The sequence below is a fragment of the Oreochromis niloticus genome, linkage group LG11, assembly GCF_001858045.2.
Source record: "Oreochromis niloticus isolate F11D_XX linkage group LG11, O_niloticus_UMD_NMBU, whole genome shotgun sequence".
Lineage (NCBI taxonomy): Eukaryota > Metazoa > Chordata > Actinopteri > Cichliformes > Cichlidae > Oreochromis > Oreochromis niloticus.
In genome coordinates, this window is record NC_031976.2 from 34,378,526 (window position 1) to 34,400,671 (window position 22,146).

Consider the following 22,146-nt stretch of genomic DNA (forward strand, 5'->3'; position numbering starts at 1 on the left):
CAAGCTTGAGCTTGAATGACATTAGCCAGGCACAGATTTACTGTTATTGTATTGCATGATATCCCACATGAGATGATATGAAAGGGTTTTTTTAAGACAATATCACAGAAAGAGACACCTGAGGTAACTCAGAAATGGAGTTATCATCTAGTTTGAACAGCAGTCAGTTACATCTCAGAAAACTAAGAACAACTGATGCTATAAAATAATATTAAAACAGTGATAGTGCAGTTTGTGCAATATGAAGTTTTAGTTTAATAAAACTTTTTAAAATTATAAATAAAAAAAGCAGAAATAAACATTTCTGCTTGTTACAAGGCTGATCACACTAGCTGAATTGGTCTTTAGTACAATTATTATCATTATATGTTATTATATTTCACTAATATAGCTTGTAAAAACACTGTGTTTCTCTTACTACATATATATATATATATATGTATCCAGATATCCATTGCCCATTGTCGCTTTTGGGGGGGACACTCCCATAGGGCTTAAATCAGGGACTCTCCACCATTTGACCTTAGAACTGAAGAAGCTTCTCAGGTGAGAGGTGAAATGTCTTCAAGCAACTTAAAGAAGTCCAGACGCTTTCCTTTCCAAGCTCCTTAGACTTCTCTAAATATAGTTGTTTTTGTAGTATGCAAATATATTATATAAAATCATATATTTTGTAGTCTTTGCCTGTTTTTTCAGTGAATAAGAATTCTTACAAAAAATGCTCTAAAGCAAAGAGCGTTAAGTATTGAGCAAAGTAACACATCAGCTGTCCGTTTCATTCCAACTCCTAAGCCAGTTTCCCACCTGCACTGCAGGCCTGAACGTTTCTCAGCAGTACCCGCACGTCTGACTCAGCTGACTCAGACAATCAACAGTTTAACCCACCTGGTCCCTGTGAGCATGTGGGAGTCTTTGTCTCCTCCTGCTAGGCATTATTCCTATCCAAAGCCAAACCGATTTTCAAGAGGGGCATGTCTAAATATCGAGAATGTGAAACACCTTTGTTTCTCTCAGGTTCAAGAAGCTGCAGCCTGACACCTGAGACAACACTGGTGCCATTCCTCGATTACCATAAAGAGCCTTGTTTACCCATAGTAATTCAGTATTGTCTACTGCACTGTACATCAGAAAGTACAGTGCAGTACAGTAGAGTACAGTACAGTATATTCTGATATTTATAAATGCATTTAAGGAGAGGTGGTTCAGCATCTGATGGGCATGCCTGCTGGATGCCTCCTGGTGTTTTGAGTAAGTTCAGCTGGGAGGAGACCTCAGGTTCTTGGGAATGCCTCTGTGTCCACCCAGAGGAGATGGAAGAAGAGGAAGGATCTCTACTTAGACTACAGCCCCCCATAAACTAATATTTGAGACCAGCTGTTCATGCTGCTGCTCCAATACTTCACCTGAACCTGTTTAGAATGATCACCATGCCTTTTAAATGCCCTTGTTTGAAGCTATGATCTGCACTTTTCCTCTCTTAGATTGTTTTCTATATATTTGATCATAAAGCCTCTCCACTAAAACAGAGAGTACTGCAGCCTCAGACCTGTCGGTGTCCTGCCACGTCTTCCTCAGTCGGTGGATGGGGTTACTCTTAAGGGCAGACACAATCGCGTACAGCGAGGAGAAGTTCTTCCTGGCTCGACACGCCTGTTGAAAGGACACACAAAGACAAATACCACCATTTGCATCTCATGGTATAGAGTAACTGAGAGCACCTGTGGGTGTGGGTCTGCCGAGTATTGAGTTACGCTGTCACCTTGATGTGCTGAATAATGGATGCTGCTAAAGAGGTTTGTCTGGTAACAAACGTGGGGTGAGACCGGAACGCCAGGTTTCCAGCAAACCAGAGGAAAAAAGGGAGAATTAAAGCACGAGGCCATAGCAGACAGGGACACGATATGTTTTGTGCTTGTGTGTGTTTGAGCAGAGCTTGTCATTGCTGCAGGCAATTTAATATTTTAAAGAAGCTGAGTGATCTGCACGGTAACTCTAACACTGCTACAGATTTCACTTAATCCACATTTTCTCTTTCACAGTAAGCAGATGCAAACGTTTCCCATTGCCCGGAGGTCGTACATCACATTGTTTGACTCAGCGCTGGTGTTACTGGAAGAGCTCATTTCCTACCCTATTTGCTCCTCGTGTACAGAAACATACACCAGGAGCACTTAACACTTTATGCAGTCTAAAAAAATGCTGGTTTTGAAAAATATCTCATTTGATCTTGAGGTAAACATATATTTTTGTTTGGAGTTGCTGGAATATGGAAAATGGAAAAGAACATTTCTTTGGGTGTGTAATGATTTTCCACCGTTTCTCAAATATCCTGTTCATATCAGTGAAAAACAGCTTAGTCCTTGTGACTCTCCATTTTGATTAGTATTTGATTCTATGTTTATTTGATGGGTTCAATTTTCTGGGGTTATTTTCTAATTCATTCCTCTGTGAGGGGAATTTACCCAGAAAAACAATATTAACTCTGCATTGCATTTTCAAAAAAAAATGCACCAGTATTTTTTGTTATTTGTTCCTCGTTGCTGGAGAGAAGACTGTGACATAATGTGGGGTGCTCACAGCTATGGATTAATATAAAAGTATAACCAGAATCCTAGCAACTGTGACTTTGCCATGATTTGTGCAGAGTCAGAGCTGAGCATACGATTACAGTTAGAGGATTACTGGGGGATTTAAAGCAGCCTTGAGGTTTTTGGATGCCTTGAAACTCCAAGTGGAATACAGTTAATAATTTAATTTCACAGAAACCTCAATTTCTTATTGAGACTTATTGAGATTGATACAAAATATGTGTTTGTTGCATTGAATTTTATATATTGTGACTTCATTCTACTGACCTCTGCCACGCTGATCCATTTCTCCAGCAGTCGGGCTCTCTGCTGGCTCCGCAGTTTCGTCGGCCAGAGACAGGATGCTAAAACAGCATTGGCCAACTTGTTGAACTGACGCACAGTGGCACGGACTGACCAACAAACTCCTTCCCTCCCCTTCTTGTCCCTCTGAGACCACAACGATCCGAGGCAGTGGTATGGGACCAGACGGACAAAAAGCTCCTGAAAGAGGTGAGAATTACAACTATAACTAAGGTCTGTAAAAACTGCTTACAAATCATTGATTAAACAACATAAACTGAACCCAGAGATCCCCCATTTTAAATTTCTTTATGAAAACATTTGAGATTCTGAGAGTGGGACACTTCTCTTTCTCTTACTTCTGCGTATTTTAATCAAATTGCTGTTTCGACAACAGTAACAAAGTGAAAAAGTATCAATACAAAAAACAGGATTAAGACAATAAAAAGCAGATTGAACTCAAACTGAAAGCACACATGATTAGTAAATGTTTGAAACGATCACATAAGTCTCCAGGGACTTGAGGAGTGCAGTGTTTTACATTTTGTCCCCCCTGGTCTTTACTTAGAAAGTGTTCTGTCTTCAGGGTAAACTCACAGTCTCTATCATGGTGAGCTGCTCGGCAATCAGCGCTCCAGAGAATCCAAGGATGCTGGTAGGTTCAAACTTGGAGGCATCAGGAAGAGGGCTGGTGAAACTGGTTTGATCTGCAAATAGTGACACTGATCAAGTAAATGTGCATCAGATTGTTCAGAGCAGTGGTAACTATGGGAGAAATAAGCAGCTGAAATTAGCACAAAACTGAAAGGTGTAATTGTTACTGTTTGTTTTAATTACTTTCTGAATCTTAGCTTTGGAATAGGTATGTCAGCATTGCTTCTCATTTAATAGTTGTTGAGATTTTTCACTGAAAAACCAGATGGACAAAACTAAAACATTTAGTTTTTTATAATTCAGAATTTCCAGGATATCTGAGAAAAATTATGTTATTTTCAGAGAAAATAATTTTAGGTGAAAATAGTCACAACAAATCCAGATTGTATATATTTCCTCTCTTGCAGTCTCCATTTGATTTAAAGTGAGAAGAAATATATATTCTTGATGACCTCACTGAACAAGGCCATAACACTGTCATTTAAATCCCAGTTAAAATACAGACCTTTATGGGTATCTGGGAGCAGGGCTTTCTCGCTGAGCTCCTCGGCTATCCTGAGGAAGCGAGCGCGGAGATCAGCAGCAGATGAGGAGTCATGAGGGAGGAGGGGAGCCAAGCGTAGCAAGCGAGAGGGGTCCCCCAAACTCTTAAAGTCTTCAGGATACTCTGACAGCCACGTGCTGAACACTGTACACACTGCTCTGTAGGGATAGAGACACGGAGATAAGGAATTAAAGAAAAGAAAGGGGAACGACTCGAGAGGCTGGTGCAAGAATATAAAAGAAATAACACATTTTCTGCCTTGCAACTGAAAAGACTAATCCTCAGATTTATTATAGTGTTTGCTAAGATTGCATGTGATATGTGACCTGTCTGCCTGTGCTGGATGACGGAATGAGATAAACAACCCATCGAGATTGGAATCGATTGGATATATTGACATTTTTCAACACTCTTCAGGCGTTTAGACAAGAATAGCAGATTAGGCATGAGCCTAGTGGACCCAAAGGGTCAAGATTTTAGTTTGAAGGACAAGTCTGCTTACAAGAAGTGGTACAAAAGTAAGTCTGCCAGTGGCACCGAGTACCTCTGCAAAGAAAGACGCCCCAGTTATCATGAAACTGGCTGCAATTCACCAAGCAGGCACTTATGAGACAGTCTTCAATGAACAAGCTTGACTGGAGCAACCTTATACAAGCTTTTTGGAAAATTCAAAACACTTTTGGACTTCAGTTCATTAGTGCCTCCTTGTAAAATGGACATTTAGCAACACTTCTCAGATTTTACAGCTTGTTTTCCTTTACTTACTCTCTGCAGAAAGAGATTTAAACCCCAGAAATAGCTTTTAACTACACTTCGTTTTGTGTTCACGCTGATTTTAATAGCAGCAGCTGTTGAAATGATGTGTAACATGAAAGTTTCTGTTTCAGGTTTTGAAAAAACCCTGCCTGGTAAAAATAATATTCCCCTTAAAAAAACAGAATGAAAGAAAGAAGCAAAACTGTTTGCAGCAGTTGTTGTTATGGCATGCAGATTCTAAAGTAACTCAAGCACTCGAAAAGATTTTGGTTAGCTATTCAAAAACTCACTTGTTAAAAGATTGTCTTATCTGACTTCTCTCGCTGTCCCCGGGTGGGTTCTCCAGCCTGAGAACAAAAAAAGAAAAACTCATAAAGCAGAAAAAGAAAACCAGCTTGAAAGTATCATTCAGCTTCAGATAGGTGCATCTGCTGTATCATAAATAGCACTTCAATTTTCTGGTGGTTTAATATATGACTTATTTTTCCAAAGATATTTTTTCGCAAAGGCTTTGGTGTTTACATTCCTGCTGATTCTCTCACTCTCTTTCCTGTTGCGTCTTTGGAAAATTTGAGGTGTATCATATATAAACTTCCTTTATTTGGTGGAAGGAAATTCCACAAGCAGTTTTCTTTTTTTGCTGAGTAATGTTTCTAAGAAGAAGAACTAAGCTGCAGCTATTTTAAATCAGCACACAGGTGCTTCCTGCTATGTGAAACGTCTTTAACTTTACAAGTATTTTAGAAATCCCTGTTTAAAAACGACTTGAAGACAAATTGCAAAGCCACAATAACACCTGTGTATCTTGAGAAAACTAGGTGTATAGTTTGGGATCATAAGCACCGAACTGAACTTTATTCTTTAGGTTCTTATTTAGCAGTGGCTAATAGGCAAGGAGGCTCACAGGCTGTGTTGATCTTGAAAAATCTTAACAACTAATCAATGGATTTCCATGACAAGACCTTCCAATACCCACAGGATGAATCTGAATGACTGGTAGTTTCCTAGCTTTGTTTTTAGTGTCATTGGTGTCAAAACCTTCATTTTCCAGTAAAAACCTTTACAGGATGGATTAGTTTCTGTTTTTGTTCATATCCATATATCCTGTCAACCAATCATATTTGTGTTGGCTTCTGCTCTATGCAAGGGAAAAGTCAATGTGGAGAATCTGAAAAGCTATGATGACTGAGCTTTTTATTTGGCTTTAAAAAGTTGTCAACAGTTAGTTAGCATCAGACCAACAGGAAGATATCTGTTACCTGGATATCCACCAGATAACAGATCTGGATAACAGCTCCATATTTATCTCTGGAGGGGCTGTAATCAGTTTGGTAACACATGACTTTTCATCTGACACAATCTGCAGGTCAAAGTTAAACTCCAATCCGTTTGTGTTTAGTAAGGGTTTAAAATTCTCTAAAACTAGGATACGGTCATGCTTTTATTTGGAGAGGATGATTCATATATGCGTGCTAAAAGAAGAAACCTCCAGCAGAGATACATATATGTTGTTCTTAACAATAAGTATACAAAAACATCTACACCATGAAAATATACAACATGCAATTAAAAACATGTAATAGAACATAATGTTTTAACATATTTCCTCAATTTTTCAGTGTGATAAGAATCAAAGTGTACTATGACTCTATGTTGTCTAATGTTAAAAAAGTTGAATTTAATTTGTTTCTACAGTTTAACAAGTATGCCGTCGCTCTAAAACTCAGTGGAAGTGAGCTCCCACTGGCCAGGATCAGTCTGAAATGCTGCTGCTTCAAAACCAGCCAACCAGAATACCGACAGCTGCTGGAGCCGCTGTGCTTCACGTGCATCAGGAGCTGCTATACGGTTTCTTTGACCCTACTGACTTTTAAATTCTTTTTCATTTTAATGATCACAGCTAAAAGTCTACCTGTCACTGAGGATGTCCAGCACTCTCCCCGTGGTGGTGAAGGATCGATAGGTGGAGAGAAAGATGGTGATGAAGGAGGAGTCGCCCATACAAAATGAGTGGAGGAGGTGGAGCACCAGCTTCTCTTCTGTGCCTGCTTTCACACACTGGGATTTGGAAACTGTGGACTGGAAGAAGATGGGAAAGAAATGAGATCAAGAGTGAGGAAAAAAGAAAGAAACAATGTTACTGCAATCCCCACAAACCTCTCATCTCAAATAGTTTAACCAGTCAGTCACATTAAACTTACCATTGGACTGTTGGGTCCACCATGGTGCTGCTTCACAGTAACTGTGTAGATCACCCCATCCTCCTCCTCCTCCACCACAGTGGGCTGTAGAGCAAAGACAGACATAAAGACACTGTTTATATGAAGATTGCTGCTTATGATTAATGCATACTTTGAAGTTTTTAAAATATATTTCATAATGAGTGGTAGAAATTGTTGCTAAACCATTAACTGAAATGAACAGACGTACATGATCAGACAAAAAAAAATGGAGATAAAATCTTTATGTTTATCTTATGTTTATGCTCATTGTGTTTCTTTATTCAGCAACAACAGTGTGAGAAATCACACTTGTTTGAACCAGTGCAAGAAACAGTCCAAATTCTTCAAGCTGCAAATGCAATTCAACCAAAGAATTTCTTTTGTATCCCACTTTGGCTAATTTGCAACTCAGATGGGACATGAAACAATCCAGTTTAACCTCAGGGAAAGTCCCTGACACAGTCACCCTACTTTATACTGGTACTAGCTCACAGGCTGTGAATCCCCATGCAATGTGAAACCCAGTCCTCCTTACCAAATCTAGAGGACAGTACCAGGTAGTCTTCATTGGAGAGGGCTCCGCCTGAGAAAGAGAGACGCACAAGAGTCAAAACAAAATCACATGGCTTAGCTATTTTATTAGAGAACAAAAAAAGACCAAACTGAGTGTAAAACACATGCTATCTCATTTGTTCTCCTTAAAATGATAGAGCGCAATGCAAAATTCACCAGGCTGCAAAGGTTAGAATTAATTTTATCCTAATTTGCAACTGTTGGGAAAAGTCACGCAGTGCCGCTTCTAAACATCTTTCCCTGGACTGGGACATATGCACAACAATAAAAAGCTCATCTGTGTAATCCAAAGTCTGTTGTGCCCCATACACTAAAGGTGTCTATATCAAATTGTGCAAAGCAATAAAACACTGAATCAAGAATTTAGCTTATGCTACTTTTTTTCGTGCAAACCAACAGTGTGTCTGCCAGAAAGAGAGAAACATTCCTAATAGAAATAACAGAATAAGACAGCACTTGCAAACAAAAAAACACTTGGCAGCATTGTTGCATACTTATTAACTACATATTGACACAAACAGTTCTTGAATAGTAGGATCCTGCAGCCATGTCATGTTGCAGACACTGCATGACTCACAGCACAGCATTTTTAGAGAGAGAGGAGAAGAAGTCTGAGACATGCGGTGACACTTCAGAGACATTTTAATACTGTTGAAACAGCCGGAGAGATAAAAGGCAGATGACCTTTGATTGCAAAGAGCTGTTTTAAATGCATCTGTGATTCTGCAGATTAAAAGAGTATTTCTATTTAATTTAACCTTACACAGCTGCTCAACTGCAACATTAGTTAATGCAAATACTTGCACTGGAGATTAAACATTTTGCAATAAAAGAAACACATCTGATTTTGGAAAACACTGCTCAAGTTTGAATGAGGGTTTCCAACGCATCTTTATATAAAAAAAAGCGGTACTCTCTCATGTTTCCAATGTGTTTTAGCTTTTGTATAGCGACAACATTTATCTCATAAGCTTTGCAAATGGTTTTATGTAAGTAAAATTTTGAGACGATAACTTATCCAACAGTACACAAAAAGCAAAGATTAAAGTCTAAAAATGAGTGCAGATGTTGCAATTCTAACTCATGTCCGGGTGAATCTCTGACTAATCCTGTCCACATGCCAATAGTGTCCTTTGGTCAGACGCTGAACGCACACAATCTCACGGTTTTTGAATGTGTTTGCAAAGGAGTGAATGAGAGGTAAATATTGCAAGCTGATCAGATCAAAAAAGGTCTGTTTTACCATGCAGCAGACTTTTTCTTTGCTTCGTCTCATTCATTATTTCACACCCCTCCATCTAACAAAGTCATTATTCTCTAGACTAACTTGCCTAAAGGTGTATTAAATACCTGGGCCACTGACAATAAAAATAAAATAATTTCACAAAAGATAGGCAGGTCACACTGGTCATCGGTTTTTAAGTGAGTTCTTTTTATGTTTTTTATGCTACACATTTAGACATTACCACTAACAACCTAAGACTTTATCAGTAGTAGGGGCTGTAGGATGATCATACTTACTATTATGCTTTAAGTACTGTACTTAAATAATACTTTGAATTATGAAGTTATAATCAATATTTTGCACAGAATTGGTAATTTTGCTTGAAAAAAGGATTGCATTCCCTTTGCAGTCCTTTTTAGTACATAAATCTGATTTATATCTTTAAAGTTTGAGTTAAAGATGGATGACTTAGCATGTGGTTTGATATAAGCATAAATAGGTTAAAAAATAGGTTAAAATAAAATAAAAACAAAGTTGTTTTTATTTTATTTTTATTGCTTTTTGATAGTGGACGTTTTCACAGCAAAGGAGCTGTCAGCGTATTTTAAAATGTCAGTTGGTTTTAACCTCATGCCGCACAATTTGTAAAGGGTTGGGCTGTTCCGGTAGTTCACATTTGGATCATAGCATTTAACTAACACACCGATAAATATCACTTTACCCTGATGCTTTCACAACTGTAACTTTTTCCACAATAAAAAATGCATGAGTAAAGCACTGAGTAAAGTCTTACTGGGTGTCTGCTGAAATCTCCAAACCTATTAGAAAGCGTATATTCATCATGAGTCAACAGGAAAAGGCAAAGGAAACACCTTGGAGACACACTCTGCTTACATAAACAGCAAAACACACCGGCCTCGAAAGATCCTGATTCTTAACCACACAAACAGAAACCTGACTTACATTTTCATTCATTTTTGCATGTCATCTCTTTCATATGCAAACTTTCAAAGTCACAGTATAAGGCAAGAAACATTCCCAGGATGGTATAAATGGCTTTTATTCCCTCCATTAAACCAGCAGTGTAATTATTTGTAATAAACCAATGCTCGCCTCTGTTCGCTTTTATCAAATTATCTTGCTTTACCGTGACCGAAGGTCAGTGTTTCAAACAGGGACTCCTTCAATTCAAAAAGGATCCTATAGCACTTCATTATATAACGTGCGCTCATCAAACCTGTTATTCTACTCATTCTAACTCCGCTTACTTCCAAGCAAATCTGCCTGCGATTATATCTTTTCCCATGAAGTCAGGCTAAACACACACGCACACACAAACGCACACACACGCACACACACTGAAAAAAGCGACAAAATGGTCCCACAACTTACCTTTCCGTGGGCAGGTTCAGACAGGTAGGAATCCCTAAGCTTCCTGGAAATCTTCAGGATAAACGCAGAAATAGTGTTCTTATTTTCTCCATTGCTTCTCATCTGTTATTCACTTGTTTCTGATCACCTCGCCTGTCACAGTTGACCCAGATCTGTATGTTTACCTCTTTACGTTTGCTTCTCAACCTTTTTTCCTCTCTATCACAAAGACACACCTGAAGCAGGACCTAAGCCCAACCCCCACCGGTCTACATCACCTAGACACACCCATTACACTTAAACACACACACACACACACCCCAAACACAGACAAGATTATGATGGTGTTCATAGGACGACACTCATTTACACTGGGTCACTTTTCACCCATTCACACACATATAGCAGGCCATGCAAAAACACTCAACACAGCCACACTGTTCACACAAATAAATGCCTCATCAGTGCACACACACACACACACACACACACACACATTGACAGACAAAGCCCTGAAGCGATTTCCAGAACAATGCCCCACTCTTTCAATCTCCTCTCCGTTCTCCCGCTCTCTTTCCCTTTGTAGATGACCTTCCTATACAGATAAACCAGTCTGACTGAGTAGTCTGTTTAAAACAACACTGAGAAAAACAGAAATAACTGTGAAGGTTGCCATCTGTAGTAGGCAGCCTGCAGTTTGAGCAGCAAGAGGCCTGCAGTCCTGTAACAAGAGGTAATAAACGTTCAGACAGCGACTAAACCAGGAAGCAAGCTGTGTTTATTTAGGGGCTAATGGCATTGCAGAGTGAAGTCGTGCTACTGGAGACTTCAGCAGCGCTGTGTGTGTGAGATAGCTTGTTAGCATAGCAAACACCAATGATTGTATTATTTTTTGTGCACTTGGTGTCATAAAGAATGGCTGTAAACATTTAGCATTTCTCCTTATAAACTTCTTAAGAGTAATATTACCAATAGCTGCTTTCTTATATATCCAGCAGACAGAGAGAAAAGTAATCTTTAGAAATTATTTGGCATGACGTTTCTATTTGCGCCTCCACCAATTCCTGGAAAAATCGCAGACAGACATATACGTCCATGTGAAACACTTAGGGCAGTGACCCGCAAACTGCATTAGTGGCTCCCTTTATTTGTGGGTGGGGTCTTTCTGTGTGGTGTTTGCATGTTCTCCTGCCTGCGTGGGTTCTCTTTAGGTACTCTGGTTTCCTCCAAGAGTCCAAAGACATGTATGTTGGGTTAATTAGAGCTACTTTAACTAGAGTTAATTAGAGGTCACCACAGCTGGTAGCTCTACATGTTTGATTTTGTAGCTTTTGATGCCAGGTGCTCTTCCCAGTGCAACCCCAAAGCGATTTATGTGTCACTTCCCAGAAACGACCCAAGGAGCTTTATCTTGTTAGGCAACTGCATACACCACTACACTATACACATTAGGTTAACTGGTGATTCTAAATTGGCCATGGGTGTAAGTGTGTGAGCATTGCCTGGACACAGACTGCTGACCTGTCCAGGGTCTACAGTGCACTACCTCTCGCCCCACGACAGGTGGGATAGGTGCCAGTCGGGACTCATTCCTACCAACCAGCTACTGTCTTTACATCAACTCACAAAAAGGCGCATGAAAATATTTTTCTCTGTATTTAATTCTGCTAACACTGATAACGAGACAGGGTCTGATAATGTGTGATAACATGAAAACTAGATATTTTACTGTATATCCATGTGCTGTATAACGAACAGCAGCTCAGTGATAAGAAACCTCTTTGAGAAAAAACAGCAGTTAAAACAAGTTTAACTTGTTCATACACAAAGATAGTATAATTACCCCCCAAAGGCAGAGTTACAACTGACTTATAAAAGAGGGAATGTGGTTTAAAATTGTCACTGATCCCTTGTGAAGTATAGTGATATTGTGGGCCTTTCTGACGCAAAGGAAACTAGCCTTTGCTCTGTTTCCTTGTTCCAGACATAGATGTTAAGTTGAGATTCTGCTAGGAGGTAAAAGTATATTCAGTGGAGCACCAATCTTCTAAAACCCCTCTGAATCTGGGTCAGATAAAATAGCCTTTTCTGTGGAGAAACCTCTCAGCAGATGTGTGTAATTTTGAGTTTAGCTGTCTCAAAGGCTGGTGTATAAGGATCATGATTATAGGCCACTGCGGCTGGCGGCATGTGTTGATTCCTAACATAAAAAGAGTACTGTGCAGCTGTTATCCATGGATCTCTAGTGATTTCGTAAGCTTTAGAAACACACACAGCGTTGATTTTTCCCATGTGATCCATTGTTGCTACCAAATGTCACCCTTTGTTTATGTTCTTTGTAAGATGGGATCTTCTCTTTTGGCACTGAGCTGTGCTTTTTCTTAAAGTTCCCCACCACTTTGCCTACAGGAAGCACATAATAAGTGGAGACAAACACAGGAAGCAGGACGTGCTGCCGTGTTGTGAAGCTATTTTTCTTCCCTTCTCCTTCCATCAAAAGTTTAGGCTGCATCAACCTCCACCAGCTGAACAACTATGTCAGCTATTGGACAGAACCAGAAAAGCACAGGGAGGAAATCGTCTCTCATTTTAACCTACCTCCTTCCTCAAAAAACAACCAGTTTCAACCATTTCCCTTACATATATCCAAGTAGTTGTGCCGAATAGCTTTGACTTTAAACAAATACACTGTTGACGCCCACCATTTTTAATCCACACAAGGCATTCCTGCAAACAGGGGGCCGTAAATATATCTTCTGAAGCTTTTTTTAAAGATAACCATTGTTTTTTTCTGTGTAGTTCAAAACCCCTACCCCTTCCTTCCTATCTTTCTGTTTGTCCCTCTTCTCACGCTTTCATCTATCTATCCCCTGGTGCCCGTTATCTACTGTGTTTCAAGTAAAACTCTGTAGCCGAAGTTCTATTCATCTTAAAGAGAAAAAAAGTTATTACATGATTATAACTTTGTGATTAGAAAATGCTCATGCTTATATGTGGTCATCCATAGGCGCGTCTCATCATTAAATAATGCGTTAAAGTGCTACCATAACAGCTTGTACTCTTCTGGGAAGGTTTTCCACCATATTTTGGAAGCCAGCAGCAGAGATATGTTTTTATTTATTCACAATAGCAAGAAAGATGTTGCCCTCTAATGTTGGTTGATAAGACCCAGCTCATGTTCATCAGCAGTCTAGTTCATCCAAAATGTGCTGGATAAGGTAGAGGTCAGGTCTTGTGCTGGCCAATCAGGTTCTCTCACACCAAAATAGGAAAAATATTTATGTGCACACTTGAGGTTATATTAAAACAGGAAAGTGATTAAATTAAAGAATTAAAGTCCAGACCAAACAGGCACGTAACTTCACTGACAGGTTACCTGTTGCTGTTTGAAATGAATCTACGAGGTACAGTTTTGTTATGGGAAGTCATTCACATGACAACAAAAACAGGGACAAATAAAGGGAGTCATTGCCTTGTTCCCCTTCTTAAAGTAGTAAATAAGCTTGCGTCTCTTGTATTTCCACATCATGTTTTGAAATTACTCAACAGTACACTTGTAAACAAAATCTTGCAAATATCAGGTTGATGAAATGTTAAAAATGAAAGGCTAAATTTGAAATATTCAACTGTTTAAGACCAATATCTTGAACTTGTCTGCTTGAACAGTAAAGACCAAAAGGCTCAAGAATACAAAGAGCATTATCAACATGTGTGATCTGTAATAACCTGATAACAGGACTACTAGAGCACAGGCATATTAGACCAAAACAAAGGTGCTTCTCTCTCTTTGTGTTGTTTTCCAGTAAAAAAAAAAAAAGACTGTGCAAAACTAGTTTTAACTAGTAATTATCATCTATGTTCACTTGTGCTAACTTGACCACTCTGTGTGATTGCTTCACCGTCCCTCACACAGAGCAGAGCAGCGGAAAGAAGACACATTTACCACAAAAATGTTGCATAATACCAATGCTGCACTCGATCATTCAGCAAATTCACAACCTGACCAACAGGTGGCGTTATGTTATCTTTGTTATCTATAAAATAATCAGAAAACACAAATTATCTTTCTACTACATCTTGGTAATAATGAGGAAACAAATGTTAAATGGCGTGTTACTACCACGAAATTTCAGTCAGTTATCAAAATTCTAATGTGCATATATTACCATAGTACCCTATTTATTACTAGCAGGTTCCTATTATTACCACGATATTACTGTACGATTACTAATTATTTTAGTTATTAACCACTTACATAAATTTCACTGTAGTATTTCTCAGCTACAACCAATGTTCATACAAGATAATTACTTGGATATTACTTTTGTTACTAAGTAGTAATAATTTGTCATTTCTATATTATTACCTTTTTGTTACTACCTTATTATTCCCACTGTTACCACATTATTACATTGTTGCAACCCAGATTCTTTTCTGCAATACTAACATAACAATGATCTTGTATAAAGTAAATGTAACATTTTGAAATTGTAACAGTTGCACATCCACAAATTTGAGCTTTAGAGTTGCTGCATGTAATAAGAAACTTAGCGATTTGTAGGGCTACATGTTAAAACAGAGAGCAGAGGAGTAGCAACATGGCAGTAGGCTTTCACTCAGTGGATAACATGTATAATAATATGTTATTTTGTGCTGTTTGTTTTTCAGATGTACAGACTGAATGCTCAGGATTGAGATGAGATCACCCCCTAAGTCCCAACAGTTTCAAAAGTAGGGCCTCAGCTGTGCTGGAAAAGTTGTCAAAACATAAAACAAACCACTCCTGTTACTCTTCTACATCTTTACATTGCAGATAGTTTGCTACAATATGTTTGCTCGAAATGCCACAGGTTACTTTATGCATCTTGAATCACACATCCAAGTTTCCCTCATTAAAGAATGAACAAGCGGTCGTATTGGATTCCACTTGACAGCCTGTCCTTGGAGACAGCCTGTGATACTAGATACTGTTTACGGGGAGAGCAGGTGTACTCTGCATCCACTGACCAGGCCACAGCATGCATTATTTAATGCGAGGTTCAGCAGACGACATGTGACACGAACAGAGAGGAAGTCTGGTCATTTGGAAAGCGAGTCAGTGTAACTTCTTTTTTTAGCTGCAGCATTTCTTGAGACTTGGTGAGAAGTAAACCAAAGAGCCCTGTGAAGCTGGGGCATGAAGCTTGGTCAGTATATTATTAGGAAACAGTACAACCGTTTTGTTTCCAATGTTGGTCTTAACGAAGGCTAAAGTTCTGTACGTGTAAGAAAGATTAAAATAGTAGTTTTGTCTTCAGCTTAAATTAGCACTTGACCATGTGTGTGTGTAAGTCTGCTAATGCTCAGAAAACCTCGCTATCAGATGATTAAACATTAACAAAGGTGAAAGATCGTGGGAAATTTACCTGTGCCCTGAACATTTAACTTCCTAACCTTAATTCAGTTTTACTCCCTTTTACAAAGCCTACCCTGAAGTCATTGCACAAGCCTATAGTTGACAAATTATATTCAAATTGAGGAGTTTATGCAGCAAAACAAAGAAACTTCATATAAAAAGTGCAGAAACAATGTCTTTCAGTGGTTCTTTAAATATACAAAGTTTTATGTTCCCTGCCTTGCTAACAAAGTACAACTAAGGAACATCATTAGCTTTGCAGTAATATGGTCATAAACCAAAGTGTTATTGACCTTTAAAACAACATTTTATTCTAATATAAGCTACTTTTGGATGCTCACTTGGCACAAGGGGTCACCACAGGAGATATCACCGCATGTTTGATTTGGCACAGTTTTACACCACATAACCTTTCTTCTTATAAGATGGCAGAAAAAGAAGCATCAGGGGATCAGCAATAGTATTACAGCACATCCTGTGCAGGATGTAAATACATATACAGCATGGTATGGCTGTCATTTAAAAAAATCACAACAAGGAGGAAAGAAAAGGAAAGAGTAAAGGAAAAACAGAAAAGTCAGATATAACAGTTCAATTAGTACGATTAGTACGATTTACTTCCTGCTGAGACATTAGAGTCGGGTCAAAAGTATTAGACCGACATATAGATCGTTATTAACACGTTGTTGCAATTCCACTAATACCATTAGCTTTTATTAAAAAAAATAGATAAAGAGATCTGTGGTGATGTTTTAATGTTATTGATTATTTTGCTCTGTTCAACCTGTTGTAAATGTCTTACATGTCCTCTGAGACTGGCTTATTTTTATGCAGTTTTTATACATAAAACTTAGACGTGCCTGTAGCTGAAGTGAAGTGTTTAGGATTAAATTTCAATGCAAAACAAATTAAAGGAGTTGTAAAAGGGTTTCCACTGCAAACACAATATTTTAGCTGTTATCGTGATAAATCAATAGCTCTATAACAAAATTGTTTTCACGTATTCAACTAGTTTGAATTTATTCACTTTATGGTAAAAAGCAGTGTTGGTGTTGCCATGGTGCAACACACACGCATACATACATCTGTATCTCGGCTTTTCTGTCTGAGTCACAGTGACTTTATTCCCTTAGGGCTGAAAAGCAGCCTACCGCATCTGCTGTTTATACAGTCAAAGGGAGCTCACGCGGTTTCTTGGGACAATGCTCTAAATGCTCCTAGCTGTAACGGCCAGTGAGGCCATGACAAATGTTAAGGTCTCCTAATCCCCTCTCAGCTCTGTGAGATCTATTTATTGTGTCAACATCAGAAAACCTACTAAAGCATATGACTGTCAATACTCAAATACCATCAACACAGTCACAAAGAACAAAGCTCTGAGATATGTCACAAGTTCATCTTACTCTTGTCCACAGCAAAGATGTACAATGTAATTGATATTTTTCAATACACACTATGCAATTTTCCCACTTTGGACCAAACCAATCTGCTGAGAACAGTTCCACTGTGCCAACATTGGCTGCAGTTCACCCAGAGGCCAGGTGATAGTGTCAGGGAAAAAAGCCTCTTTCCACAAACACACAACAGTTTATATGCTAAACACTGCTACTTGTTTTGTTTGAAATCATAGTTTGCCAAAAAAAAATAAAAAATACTAGTATTCTGGCAATACAAGATAATTTATCCACAAATGAGTTGCACTGTGCATGAATGATTATCTGTCTCTATGTCCCTGTGGTAGACTGGTGGCCTGTCCAGTTGTACCACACCTCTCACCCTATGACAGCTGGCATAAGCTCCAGGGCCCGTCTCCCTTGATGCTGACTTAGAAAAGATTAAGAAAATGGATGGATGGAATTAAAGAATTCTCCACTTTATGACAAATTTCTAAATAGTTAGTCCTGCAGATTACACAAGAGTAATCTGCATACATCATATAAAAGACGGACCTGGTTGTGGTTTGAAATCGATTTCCTTCTAGTGGTCAGCGAATGTTGTAAAGTGGCTTGTGGTTCTGTGGCAATACCAATACTTACGGAGAGGTATATTAATACAGTCATAAACCTTTATAAAATCTAAGAATCAAACAACATCTGTTGTTTTGTTCAAAAACTAATTGAAAACAGCTAAACAAACCCCAACATTTTAGCCCATAATTGTTACAATTATGGGCAAGAGCTAGAAAGGCCCACTTTATTCTGTACTATTTTGTGACTATCCTCTATTTAACCAAAAGTCCAAGAGTAGCAATTTTCTATGATTTTGCGAGAAATCATGGGAGCTGTTGTCTTCACAGTCATTTCAGATCAGGGTTGGACTGGGACAAAAAATCCGCCCTGGAATATTTGGTCCAGGCAACCCACATTGATCGCTGCATTTATATATCTATATATCTATATCTATATCTATCAATATATATACATATATATATATATATATATATATGTATACATATATGTGTGTGTGTGTGTGTGTGTGTGTGTGTATAAGCATTAGCTTTAAAGCTCTGTGTAAGCATTAGCTTGCACAGCAATGTAAGCGAGTTTATGATATTCAAAATGTAGTTGTAGCTAGTGCCTTTTTCATTGGTCAGAACACATTGTCAACTTGTTCAAAGTTGTTGAAACATTATAAGATTACAACAAAAGAAGCCATAGTAAAGATATCAGGTCATCGGTGGGACAGACAGGTAGCCAAGAAAAGTAACATTACATTGAAAAAGCATATTTTTCTGTGATTGTTGGAAATGCCAATGTATGTTTATATTTTATTTCATTTTGTCTGATTATAGATATTGAAGCAGGTTTTAATGTGGTTGGTACAGTTGTTTGTTGGGTTACAATATTAAAAGCTACACTTTTGCTATTAGCAGCGGCTCATGGTAAAAGCACCCATTCGTTTTACCTGAATCCTTGAATCTCTCCCTTCCTAATTATTGTCCTCCATCTAGTTTCTAACCAAAATAATTTCTCTTCCTCGTCTCTTCCTGACTTCTCCACAGCTGGCGCTAGAAGCGGTAGCCTCGTGTGACTGTGAGGTCTGGTTACTAGCTGTTACTAGATGTTGCTGGTACTACTGTTCACGGTCCAACAGCAACAACAGCTAACATGTTGGTTTATTTGACAGATTTTGCTGCATTTATTATTAGTTTCTTTTTATTCTCTCAGCTTTTCAGTAGCACCTTTGACACTTCTTCCACACAAAATGTGAGTGCATGGTGAAGGTAGGGGAGGGGCCAGTCTTGTTAAGAGATTAGATTGGGCGATGCAGTGTAAGTAATGCAAATGAAGGAATTGGCTGCTGCCATTGCATGTGCTGCAATTGCGCAGTGGGCCAAAACCTGACTTGTTCAGGGAAAATGTTAATGTTTTAATCTCACACGTTTCTTTAAGCCACAAACAATTAATAAGTATAATGTCATTCTAATAAAATAGCAGGAAATAGCATTAGCTTACAGCATTAACTGCTGTATTATCCATCAGATGAATCAGCTATCCATTTAGCCAGTTACTACTATTTGCTAAATTTAGTCGTAGCTAGCGCCTTTATCGATGGTCAGAACACATTTTGAACATGTTGAAAGTTGTTGTAACATTTTAAGATTAGTAACAATATGATGTCGTTGGCGGGAGAGACAGGTAGCCAAGAAAGGTAACATTACACTGAGTAAACTTACATATTTTTCTGTGATTGTTGGGAACACCAATATACAAATATAAAACACCCATCCATCCATTTTGAGGCAAAGTAAAAACCATTCACCTGCGAACTTTGCACTTCAGCGCCAGCGGCTCTCCTCCCTGAGTGGCCACTTATGGTTCCTCTGTCAGGTGATAAAGGTCGATAGCCAATGAGGGGCACATCGTCTGATTCCACCCCTGGCAGGTTATAACCACCTGTACGTATGTTACGGGGGAGCATGGTGCCAGCTGCTGCAGACAAGAGACACATAAGAAATGTTTTAGATATTTCTTAAGAAGCTGTTGGAATGAATTAAGTACTAACATGTTCATTTCCTTATAACATAAAAGTATAAAATTACATTATTATCAGACAGTGGTGCTAAAGCTGAGGCAATGAAAGTGGATCACATCAGAAACTAACTTAAATTTCCACAACTGACTCATTTAACATGTCCAAACTCATTATAGAAAAGCACTGTTTTCCTTTTAAGCACTGCAAATCTGAAACAAACTGTCAGAAACACAGAGACTCTCTCCAACTTTCTAGGTTTTAGATCAAAGCTTAAAACTTGACTGTTTATTCCTGCACTGCACAGTACTTTTTTCTCAGAGCTTTAAAGCTTATTTTTTTTATCTTGAATTCGATTTTTCTTCTCAAAAACTAACTTGTATTTTCTTTATTTTGATGCTTTTTAATGTCTAATCTTAGACAGTTAGATAACAAATGTGAGAAATCTAAATGTTTCTATTTTCCAGTTAGGTTCTTCATAATATGTTTGTTTTATAAAATGAGGAAAGGCTGTAAGAGTGTACAGAGTGATGTCCCTAAATGTGTGACCACTGGGCAGCTGGATTTTGTACTTAAGGTTTGAAGAAGTAATCATCAGTCATTTTCAATAAATAAACTAACTGTAACTTTATGACGTATAGCCACGCTTGTGTGTGCCTCGTTATGTGTCTTCTTGAATCACCTGTGAATACTTTGCACATGTTAGAGCTCCACATTGAACAAATTATCAGTTATAGCTTTAAAAACTTTAAGATAACCTTTAAACTGCATTTTAAACAAAAGCAACACTCTATGGTTAATGGTATCCTGGAGTTGATTTGCTTAACACACTGACTGTGCTCTACAGCAGGTCTGGATTTGCATAGCAACCCTTCCTTCCATTTCCCTTTCCCCTCTTTGGTATTTAGATTGCCCTGAAGATAAACATCAAGTAAACACTGTTACAGGAAAAGAGGTGTTGAGCGAGAGAGTTGGTGGGTGTAGGAGTGATATGAGGGTGATGGAAATGTCAACCACAGACACATAAACAGTTATGTTAACCTGAAGAATTTTTATTAAAAAGAACACGTTAAAGTGCTCCGTTGTGCAGTTTGGTGTATTAATAAATGTTACGTGTGTTGCAGTTTCTTCTGACTTTTACCAGGAGCAAATGATACAGAATGGCTGTGATGTGACCAGCAACAGAACAGCAGAGTCTGCCCTGCTAGCATGTTCAGAACACCTTTGAGCAAGGCACATGACCCATCTGATTGTTCACACAGCTCTGGATCCGAACGAGCACTTAAAAAGTGTGTGGTCTAAAAATGCATTAATGGCACTCCCTGGTTTCCACTCATTTTGTTTTGGTTCTTTACAATTTGTGTAACACTAAACTTTCTCTTGCATAATGCTCTGTCTTTACTGCAGGTTTGTGGTGGTTCATTATATTCTTGCTCAAGAAAGCAAGTTTGTACCGTGAATAAGAGAGGAAAGGGGAGCAGGCCTGCAGGGGAAACAAAGCATTACCAGTGCAGCATATGATCTAGCTGACCAACGGTTGTGCAGAAGTCTGAAAGGCTGCTATTCACTGGCCTGACCAAAGCAAACAGCCACATATGACTGAGGTGTACACACATATAACGCAGTAACTAGGCTACAGTAAGTCACACCCCATAATGCCTATTTTCTGTTTAATAAATGTAGCCGTGGGGTGGTGCTACAGCAATGTACAGTCCTAATGACAGCTTCAGTCTCGATGTCGGCTGGAAGACGAGAATGGAGCCCGAAACTGTCAGGGCTGCAAAAGTTTGACGCGTGTATTTAAACACAGTAGAGTGACAGATGATGACATTTGCTTCCTGCTGCGAATCACTCAGCGACACGAAGGCCGTAAAAATTAAGAGCTAGGCTATAAAAATTAAGCAAATAGAGGAAGATAAATGAAGGAAGCTACAATTCAACTTACTGTTAGCGAAGTCTCATTCGCAGGATGTGCGCTATCCAACCGCGGTCAGCTCGATCCAGACTGCATTGGATGACCGCCGGGGCTGCTGGATCGGTGGCCGGCTCAGCTGAGGAGAGTCGCACCCATCTGTACCACCGTCACCGCCGACAACGACGAGGGAGTCTCCATCCTCCGCCTCGCCCCCCACCCTCTCTCGCCCCTCTATCAGTCTCTCCACACTGTTCGCCTGTCCAGCTTTCAGCAGCTGATAGCGCACTTTGGTCTGTCTGCAAACTCCCTCCCTCCCTCCCTACCTCCCTCTCTCCCCGCCTCTCTCTCACTCTAACGTCGCAGTTCCTGTACGTTGTGCATTCACTGCTTTGGCAACATATCCGTCTCTCCGGGCAGTTCCACCGTGTGGATAGCGATACACCGCAACCGCGTACGCGTCGCCTCCGGGGAAATGTTACTTCAAGGACCAGCAGGCAGACTGCGTGACCGCGCACGAGCACGTGTACGCACAACCACACGCAAACACACGCGCATTTTCTGTCATTTTGAAAGTCTTTCCATCCATAAAATCTTCACCTCATCTAAACGATCGCTGACTGCAGAAAAACAGGCCCATTGAATTGACTTT

The 22,146-nt window shown here is 39.1% G+C and overlaps 1 protein-coding gene across 4 annotated transcripts in view; it reads right to left on the reverse strand.

The window, feature by feature from the left end:
- rgl2 (ral guanine nucleotide dissociation stimulator-like 2) overlaps window positions 1-21,799 on the reverse strand; it is a 31,900-nt gene extending 10,101 nt beyond the window's left edge. Inside the window, exons 1-11 of one of the 4 annotated variants that reach the window (XM_005472839.4) lie at window positions 21,528-21,797; window positions 19,373-19,539; window positions 10,237-10,287; window positions 7,582-7,629; window positions 7,026-7,109; window positions 6,737-6,903; window positions 5,115-5,171; window positions 4,030-4,226; window positions 3,468-3,577; window positions 2,856-3,071; window positions 1,547-1,650 (exon numbers count right to left, since the gene is read on the reverse strand). In XM_005472839.4, coding sequence (XP_005472896.1) covers window positions 1,547-1,650; window positions 2,856-3,071; window positions 3,468-3,577; window positions 4,030-4,226; window positions 5,115-5,171; window positions 6,737-6,903; window positions 7,026-7,109; window positions 7,582-7,629; window positions 10,237-10,287; window positions 19,373-19,531 — 1,193 coding nt within the window. In that variant the 5' untranslated portion in view covers window positions 19,532-19,539; window positions 21,528-21,797. Of the gene's footprint in view, window positions 1-1,546; window positions 1,651-2,855; window positions 3,072-3,467; window positions 3,578-4,029; window positions 4,227-5,114; window positions 5,172-6,736; window positions 6,904-7,025; window positions 7,110-7,581; window positions 7,630-10,236; window positions 10,288-19,372; window positions 19,543-21,527 lie in introns of all 4 variants that reach the window. The other 3 variants (XM_005472838.4, XM_005472841.4, XM_005472840.4) reach the window with 3 other exon arrangements.
- Window positions 21,800-22,146: the final 347 nt, after the last annotated feature.